The sequence below is a fragment of the Amia ocellicauda genome, chromosome 6 (genome assembly GCF_036373705.1).
Source record: "Amia ocellicauda isolate fAmiCal2 chromosome 6, fAmiCal2.hap1, whole genome shotgun sequence".
In the NCBI taxonomy this organism is placed as follows: domain Eukaryota; kingdom Metazoa; phylum Chordata; class Actinopteri; order Amiiformes; family Amiidae; genus Amia; species Amia ocellicauda.
This window is the reverse complement of record NC_089855.1, coordinates 31,095,690-31,105,513: the sequence shown is the minus strand read 5'-3', so window position 1 is coordinate 31,105,513 and position 9,824 is coordinate 31,095,690. Positions and strand designations below refer to the sequence as shown.

Sequence of the window (9,824 nt, the reverse complement as noted above, 5' to 3'; positions counted from 1 at the left end):
TTTATTTACAGTTTAAACCAACCAACAAACAAACACATGATACTTTATAATGCAAAATTCATATTATAACATATTATAGGACACAAAGAAAACAAACAACAACAACAAATCAAACAATGTAGGCAAAAAACGAAAAAGATAATGCTAGATATAAATTAAATCCTCTCAATTAAGCACAAATAAACATTTTTTTACATTAATGACAATATACATAACTTAACAAGAAGTTAGTGCCACATTGAATAAAAAACAAAAATGCCAGTTATAAATGATGGTAGTTTTCAGCTGGGTACACACAAGAAATATCTATGGTGAACATAAAGCTGCCATTGAGGGAGACATTTTGTTGAAGTTTGTGTTAAACCACTTCATGGTCAATCGCTTTACAGAACTTCTTCAGTTCCTCTAATTGGAAAACTATTTTAGCACTTATCTGAAGTACACCAGATAAAAGGAAAGGCTAATCGTTTTGTTTCTTTGGAAACATCTCTAAAATTACAGTGGTGTCAATAAGTGGCTTACTCATACTTAAAGGAGATACCACATTGATTATTCGAGGCTGAGTTGATGCGTTTGGTATCATATTGCTGCTACTAGCTAAAATAAATGTTTTATTTGCTTCTGTCCAGCTGGAGAACTGTCATAAACATTTCAAGCTTAATTTAGCTGGCTCCTAAACCACAGTGGAAAAGTGCATGATTTGCACAGGGAAGATGAAAATCTCATACTGAATTAGTGACTTCACAAAAATAATTTCTATATAGTAAAAAAAGAATGGTTTTATTCTTAAAACGTAGGATTGAATCAAAGGGTATAGGGAATTTGAATATGTTTTTGAACAATACGTTCTTAGCTTTTTACCAAAGTAAACAATACATAAAGGGATATGTAATCATCAATATACAATTTTATAACAACTGATGGTATAAACAGCTCTAATGGAAGATAGTAGATTATTATATAAATTCAGACAGAGCTCCTCCTTCTAGACTGAAATGCACATTAAGGTGCGTCTTCCTGAATAATGTAATAGTAAAGGATCAGACCATGTAAATTGTAAATCCCTTCAGACCTTATACATAATTGAAAGGGTTTGTGATGTGTCAGATAAAGAGGCAAACATTCAACATTTTATTAAAGGACTGGAGCATCAACCTAACAGCATAATCCTGAGAAACACAAAACAATTCTAATCTCATCGGGGCAGCAGTAAAAAAAAATTAAACTAATTAGAAGGTAAATATAATGAAATGTCATCATTTTCATTGCCAAAGTGACAAAATACAAAGGAGGTTTATGGATTAACGTGGTTAACTTCAGGCCACTTCAGGCCAAAATCCAGGAACCATTTTTCACCGTCTGACGTTGCCAAACTAGAAAGCTTTTCATACAAATGTGGGTTTTAGGTCTTCTTTAAAATTGACCACTGGGTGATTCTTACTGTGCGGCCTACGCCAGCGATTTGGAAGTGCAGCAAACTCACTGTCTGAGGTTTCAGAGCTGGTGCTCTCGGTGGAATCGTATGGCCTCTGTAAACAGGTGCTGCAGTATGGCCGGTGGTAATAGCAATAATTCTCGTCAGAGCTACTGGAGTCCGTGTCTGAATAATCGTACGGATAGCGCTCCTGGTCTGCGTGCGAGTTCTCCTTTTCCGAGGGAAAGTGGGGAGAGTGGAACTCTGAAAAAGGGGTAATGCTACACCTCCGGGCCTGCGCAGATCCTATGTGCAGGTCACAGTTGCCGTGCCTGGTTTTGTGTTTAGCACATCTGGGAGGTAGAGTCTTTGAGTCATGGGAGGAGGGTTCTCCTTCGTCGCTGACGGTGATCAACGAATGGTTTACAACGTTTGAATTGGGATTTTGCACTGGCAGAGTGTTGCTTCCGAGTTCAGGAGTTGCATCATTGCTTCCACAAGTTCCGATGAGATCTCCACTCATGGCAGGACCTGGACATAAGGGTACAGACCCTGGAAAGCAATATCGAGGGGGTCCACCTCTGGCAGAATTGAAAGGGGGTCTCCTTTTCCTCATGATATATGGAGAAATACTTGAATAGTAATACTGGATTTGGGCCTTTGCAGAAACTGGAGCTTTTCTGACCCGGTTCGGTGACCTCAGGGAGCTGACGGCATCTATGCTAAGGTCCTGGAGGATCTCCTGCAGCTTTTCACTGCTGACGTAGTTGTGCTTGTTGGCCAACGACTCATCCTTGAGAGAGCCAGAGTTTTCTGCAAGTGTGGTACTGGATTGAACAAGCAAGGCAGGGCTTAAGTCACAGGAGGGCCGTGATTCAGTTTCTGTAATGTTGTTTGGCAGACTAACAGCCTGAGGTTGCTCTTGCATATCTTCAGCACCACCTGTGTTGGAATTTTGCTTTTCACGAGCTGAGTCATTGTTCAATGGCTGCTTTGTATTTTTCACAGAATCGGAAGAAAATTCTAGTTCCTTCTGTGAATGGCTCACACTACCTGGGATGCAGGCTGTGTCTGTGGAGGGAGGTGGCTGCATTATCACCTGCATGCAATCGAGCCCTTGCCAAGAGGCTTCCAGTTTCACCTCTGTCACCTGAGTGGAGGCCGAATTCAGGATGACCGCGGAGTTGAACTCATCGTCCTCGCTGTTGCTGTGTGCCGACATCAGTCTCATAAGCTTGTCTTTGGCACTGTTCACTTGCTCTTGTAAGCTGTCGATCACAGCGTTTTTCTAAGAAAGGAGAAAAAAACAAGTACAAGTCAACACCCTCGCAGACGGCGGTCAGGAGAATCAGTCGCTGTAATGGGAAATGAGGAAATGACACAGCTGAGGAAATGAACACTGAAATTGTCTTGAGGCACACAACTTCATGGAACCCTTTGAATGACTTTGATACTTCAAGCTACAGCCAGAACTGAATGAACTTTCCTATATTAAACACAATGGTTGGGAGTAGCCCTCACTTGCAGTCAGGTTGGGGACCAGATTTGCATTAAGACAAAAGCTGGGGTGCAACACTTATTTACAGACAATTAGGCATGCAGAAACAGAACAGTTGAGTGTAGGTCCTGCTTGCTTGCATCAATAACAAAAGACCCCTGAAACAAAAGTTATGCGACCTCCTGCTATGAAAGAAATGTGATGTGTGCCTCAGAAAATGGTCAAACAAGTCAGTACTTTTCCAAGCTCTTTCTCTGTCTCCCCTTACATCATGTGATTGGGTGTGATCTGAATCCTGAGTCTCATTGGACAAAAGGGACCCTCTGATCCTTTGCTCCTTACCTCTGTTAGAAGCTGTTTCATGGAGCTGTTCTCCCCCAGGAGGTAGTAAATCTCATCTTCACTGTACATGGAGCGAATGCTCTTGCTTGGGCTGCTGAAGTATTTTGCCATCTGAGCCTGAGTCTGGTTCAGCTCATCTTCAAACTGCTTCCACTGCATCAGCTGCTCAGGGAACCAAATCACAATCATGGTTGGTCAATGAAGAGATCCAAACGTTGGATCTTTGTTACTAGAACAATTTAATCATTGAGTATCGTGGTGTTTCATGGCGGCATCCTACTTTCTACCAAATATGTTTCCATCCTGCTCAGTTTCATTGCATTCTGTTTGCCAATTTGTTTCTTATGGTTCTTTTTTGGAAGAACCATAATTTCCACGTTTACAATTATTATTATTTATTTATTATCAGATGCTCTTGTTTCTTGTGGAGACTTTACAAGAAGACATTTCAAAGCATTACAAAGGGCAGTGAAATACAATCAATAGAAAACACAAAATACACTAAGCATAGATCCTAGTTCAAATTAGCTAACAAGTGTAGACATAATACAGTTCAACCCCAGGCAAGTGCTAAAGGGTGGGGAAGGCATAGGAGAAATTGCAGTACAATTATAGAAGTGCTTACAATACATAACTATAGCATTACTCAGGAGCATGAAGGAACAAAGTTTAATTAAAAATAATAAAAAATAAAGTGCATAAGAGCAAGAGTGCTGAACAGCCCAGGAGATTAGGCTGCTGTATTACAGGTACAGGTCTGATCAGGAGTAATGTCTTCAGTGCCTCTTGAAAGTGTTCCCTCTAAAAGCAGGAGGGATATGGGCTTTATGAAATGGTGGATTCCACTACTCTGTAAGACCACTCTAGCTCCTAACCCCCCCACAAAAACGATCGTTTCTGTTCCATTGCATTAATTGCCAGCCAACACTCTCTCTGGTTACATGAGCTTTCTTTCTTTTCATTCCTTATCCCCTAGACCTCCTTTCGTTAACTCTGCTGCTTTGTGACTGTGTTTCACCTCATCAGCTGAGAGCCCTTCTCCAAGATTGCCATTGACAGCAGCATTCCAGCTTCGAATCACATTCCTCTGTATTAATCACAAGGCCCGAACCAGGGCACGTGAAACACATACACAATGAATGAATGATGCAGCCACAACCTAGCTTTGCATTAGGTATTCCTTTGCCGCGAAAATAACTCGGCTTGGTTCTCAGGATGATTAATGATAGCTGGCCTGGGTTCAAAATGGCCCACCACAATAATTAATGTATGAGGGACTCCTCAAGTGAGATCGAATAAAGCAGTTCCTTCTTCAGATTGAGAATAAAAATGTGCAAGTTAAAGAGTACCAGCAATGGTTCTGTCACAGGAGGAGAGACAGTGGGGGGGGGGGGGGAGGTCAGCCATCTGTGAAATCAGGCAGTTATAGCAAAAGCAGGAAGAAAAAATCAAGAGGAAAAAATGGCATGGTCTATGGAAACGCTTATTGTAGTATAGGAATGGTAATTGGAGTAACTCGGCAGATGTTACTACATAGCCAAGAGTATTTGGACACCCCTTCTAATGAATGGATTTGTATGTTTCAGCCACACCCATGCTGACAGATGTATAAAATCAAGCACACAGCCAGGCAATCTCCATAGACAAATATTGGTAGTAGAATGGGCTGTATGGAAGAGCTCATTGACTTTCAACGTGGCACCCTCATAGGAGGCCACCTTTCCAACAAGTCAGTGTCAAATTTCTGCCCCACTGTGGTTTGTTGAGATCGGTGTGGAACAACGTGATTGGCCTGCACAGAGCCCTGACCTCAACCCCATCGAACACCTTTGGAACGCCGACTGTGAGCCAGGCCTGATTGCCCAACATCAGTGCCCAACCTAACTTATGCTCTTGTGGCTGAATGGAAGCAAATCCCCAACATCTAGTGGAAAGCCTTCACAGAAGAGTGGAGGCTGTTATAGCAGGGGGGATCAACTCCATATTAATGCCCAAGAATTTGGAATGTGTTGTTCGAAGAGCAGGTGTCCACCAGTGTTGGGGTCAGTTACTGATAAAACGTAATATATTAGTCATTACTCATTTGAGAAAAAAGTAGTAATATTAGTTAATTCATAATGTAGCGCGTTATAATACTCATTATATATATTACTTGCTACATTCCTTCCTTGTGCCCTGCAAAACAATGTGACTAATCTCCATGTTCTGGTAATGTGTGTTTTAAATGTGTGCCAAAAATAAACTTAAACCATGGGTAACCTTAGTTCTCGGGTCAGAAGTGTAGAAAACTGTGAATGAATCTGGCTGGACGATATTATCTTACTTCCACACATGTTTTATTAATCATCAAAGTCATTACAAAGGCTCGGCAAAAATAGAAAACAAAGTAATATGGCGGTAGTCTGCTATAAACTGCATAACAATTAAAACAGTAAATACAAATTGAGCTTCATTATAACCATTTGCAAAACTCAGCGCACTTAATCATTTACTTTAATTGAAATAACCTTTCAATATATATCAATGTAGAAATTAAACATGACATCTCTAACCCATACCAGGAAATAAAAAAGCAGAAATCTTAGAAAAGGCTTATGTTCACTGTTGTCTGTATTAAACTACATGAAGCTTGAATGAAAAGTTTTTGAATCCCAACTTTCTTTTATAAATGAAGAAGACAATTGACCACATCAAAAGACTGACAAGTGTCTTCTGCAAGTAACTGGTTGTGTTAAATAAAAGATTGACAATAATGTCCTGAAAAGTGATTGGCTGCATAAAACATGATTGACAGTTACTCCAACGACCAATGCCAGCATTTTGAATCGTGTGTGGGCATGTCTTGCCCGGAGAAGGAGTAGGGCTGTATTCAGAACCGCATTCTACCCATACTATACAGTGAGGGAAAAAAGTATTTGATCCCCTGCTGATTTTGTACGTTTGCCCACTGACAAAGAAATGATCAGTCTATAATTTTAACGGTAGGTGTATTTTAACAGTGAAAGACAGAATAACAACAGTAAAAATCCAGAAAAACGCATTTCATAAAAGTTATAAATTGATTTGCATGTTAATGAGGGAAATAAGTATTTGATCCCCTATCAATCAGCAAGATTTCTGGCTCCCAGGTGTCTTTTATACAGGTAACGAGCTGAGATTAGGAGCACTCTCTTAAAGGGAGTGCTCCTAATCTCAGCTCGTTACCTGTATAAAAGACACCTGTCCACAGAAGCAATCAATCAATCAGATTCCAAACTCTCCACCATGGCCAAGACCAAAGAGCTGTCCAAGGATGTCAGGGACAAGATTGTAGACCTACACAAGGCTGGAATGGGCTACAAGACCATCGCCAAGCAGCTTGGTGAGAAGGTGACAACAGTTGGTGCAATTATTCGCAAATGGAAGAAACACAAAATAACTGTCAGTCTCCCTCAGTCTGGGGCTCCATGCAAGATCTCACCTTGTGGAGTTTCAATGATCATGAGAACGGTGAGGAATCAGCCCAGAACTACACGGGAGGATCTTGTTAATGATCTCAAGGCAGCTGGGACCATAGTCACCAAGAAAACAATTGGTAACACACTACGCCGTGAAGGACTGAAATCCTGCAGCGCCCGCAAGGTCCCCCTGCTCAAGAAAGCACATGTACAGGCCCGTCTGAAGTTTGCCAATGAACATCTGAATGATTCAGAGGAGAACTGGGTGAAAGTGTTGTGGTCAGATGAAACCAAAATCGAGCTCTTTGGCATAAACTCAACTCGCCGTGTTTGGAGGAGGAGGAATGACCCCAAGAACACCATCCCCACCGTTAAACATGGAGGTGGAAACATTATGCTTTGGGGGTGTTTTTCTGGTAAGGGGACAGGACAACTGCACCGCATCAAAGGGACGATGGACGGGGCCATGTACCGTCAAATCTTGGGTGAGAACCTCCTTCCCTCAGCCAGGGCATTGAAAATGGGTCGTGGATGGGTATTCCAGCATGACATTGACCCAAAACACACAGCCAAGGCAACAAAGGAGTGGCTCAAGAAGAAGCACATTAAGGTCCTGGAGTGGCCTAGCCAGTCTCCAGACCTTAATCCCATAGAAAATCTGTGGAGGGAGCTGAAGGTTCGAGTTGCCAAACGTCAGCCTTGCAACCTTAATGACTTGGAGAGGATCTGCAAAGAGGAGTGGGACAAAATCCCTCCTGAGATGTGTGCAAACCTGGTGACCAACTACAAGAAACATCTGACCTCAGTGATTGCCAACAAGGGTTTTGCCACCAAATACTAAGTTGAAGGGGTCAAATACTTATTTCACTCATTAACATGCAAATCAATTTATAACTTTTTTGAAATGTGTTTTTCTGGATTTTTTTATTGTTATTCTGTCTCTCACTGTTAAAATACACCTACCATTAAAATTATAGACTGATCATTTCTTTGTCAGTGGGCAAACGTACAAAATCAGCAGGGGATCAAATACTTTTTTCCCTCACTGTATGTACTACATACATAATATTTCAGTCATGTTTAAATGTAAATTTGGTATGTAGTATGTGTAATGTGGGAGTATGCGGTTTCAAATACAGCCTGGGTTTCATAATAACACTTACCTTACAGTTCAGATCTGTGTGTCTGACGACAGCAGAACGTACTCAAGCACGCATGCGCGCAAGGCATGTGATTCTTTTCCCAGTACCCGGAAGCTATTCTTTAATTAACAAACAGTCCGAGTGGTGCCGCTGCACAGACATTACATGCTGTGCGGACTGTTTGTTTGTTATAGATATGGCGCACATGATTAAATAAGTCTTGTGGAATGTATTGATACTTGCTTCCGATTTAAACACCACATAATTTAGATGAATGTAGCGAGAAACCTCTTGTTCATTACATACGGAAAATAACTAATATTATTACTCGAATTAAAACTCTAACGCATTATATTAACTCGTTATTAAGACAAGTAATATTACAGTAGCGTGTTACGTTACTAACTCGTTACTCCCAACTCTCGTGTCCACATACTTTTGACCATGTAGTGTAGTTTACACGTTCAGGTGAAAGCTAGTTAAAATAAAAATACAGCAACGCATGTCTGCATACTTCACTCCAAGCATCTGTTTACATATCAGCACTTTTCTCTTAGCCTCAAACATTGCAGTTACAGCTAACAGCTCACATAGCGTAGTGTGCTATTTAATAAAGGAGTGATAATCTAGGTTTCTTTCAATACACTTGCTACTGCTTACTGCTTCACCCTAGTCTCTTTGCTAAATGTAGAACAGTTCTAACTTTCCCATATTCTGGGCATTCATCCCTTTAGCCAATTACTCAATCATTTAACATTTAACATAGTACACACTTCCCTGTAGTTTGTCAGCCAATTTTGAATTGGTTAGGGGATGTGCAGTTCGTAGACTGATTCAGATTAAAAGAGGTGAGAGGTGATGGGTTTCTACTGTGGTGGTGCTCAACCCTATTCCTCAGTGTCGCACTGTCCTGCTGTGTTTTGTTCACACCAAGCTCTCAATTACTCAATTGAACCATTCAGTGAACCCATAATGTACCTATTCTGAGCTCTTGAAGGATTTTAAACAGTTGGAGATTTCAAGTTACATGTAAACTGATAGGCACTTGCATTCTCCAATGATTTGCCAGCTGAAAAGAAAAATCAGGAAATGATTAGTTCAATTAAGATTCCAATGAATTAATCGAGAGCTCGGTTGGCACACAAACCAGCAGGACAGCAGGGCACCGCAGTTGAGAACCACTGCAGTAAAATCCAGTCACCTCTCACCCCTTTTAATCAGTATATGAACTGCCCAGCAAGCAAATCCCCAGGTCTACTGAATACACAAATGGAGTTAGCTCTAGTGGCATGAATGGTTAATCTCTTAGATAGTTCTCACCTGAGGTACAAACACAAGGCAGTTGATGGTCAGAGTGCATATGAAAATCCCTCCTGAGATAAAGCTGTAGACCAAGTTAGGCCAGGAGTAGAGGAGCCGGGTAACAGGGAAGGCCACAGCAGCAGACACAGTGATGAGAAAGACAGCGGCCATGATGGTAAGGGATTGGTTGACTGGTGGAGAGCTCACATTGCTGGTCAAGCCGGCCAGGTAAGTGCCATATAAAAGCAGACTGCCCTGTGTGACAAAAAAGATGGTATGAAGCAGATGGACAAAACATGAAAAATGATAACAGAAAATTACAGAAATTTAAATCCCGCTACCAAAATAAAATATCAACTACTATAAAACATGAAAATAAAACACAACAAACTTGAAAACTTACAGCTTGAGTCTTAAAACAGACAGGATAAAATGTTGATTGCAAAGTAAGTTAACTGTGTAATTTTGTTTATGTCTTTGAAGGTGCTTCAAATGCATACTTTATACCTTTTATATAAACTCTTTGAATGTAGATTTTGAAATACCTAAACCAAGTTGTAGAAAAGTGTTTTCCATTTTTAAACAAAGCAAACAAACAAAGAGTAATTTTTTTGTGAATTTACTTGACAAACACAGAAAATGTCAGTGCTTTTTTCCTTGAATTGTTTTGAAAATATCGGAAATATCCT

At 40.7% G+C, this 9,824-nt stretch overlaps 1 protein-coding gene across 3 annotated transcripts in view; it reads right to left on the bottom strand.

Annotated features, from left to right (window-relative positions):
* Nucleotides 1-9,824, bottom strand: part of gpr156 (G protein-coupled receptor 156) — a 48,664-nt gene continuing 38,840 nt past the window's right edge. For all 3 annotated transcript variants that reach the window (XM_066706882.1, XM_066706883.1, XM_066706881.1), the window contains exons 8-10: nt 9,154-9,390; nt 3,255-3,416; nt 1-2,702 (exon numbers count right to left, since the gene is read on the bottom strand). In XM_066706882.1, the coding sequence (XP_066562979.1) occupies nt 1,386-2,702; nt 3,255-3,416; nt 9,154-9,390 (1,716 nt within the window). In that variant the 3' untranslated portion in view covers nt 1-1,385. The remainder of the gene's footprint in view (nt 2,703-3,254; nt 3,417-9,153; nt 9,391-9,824) is intronic.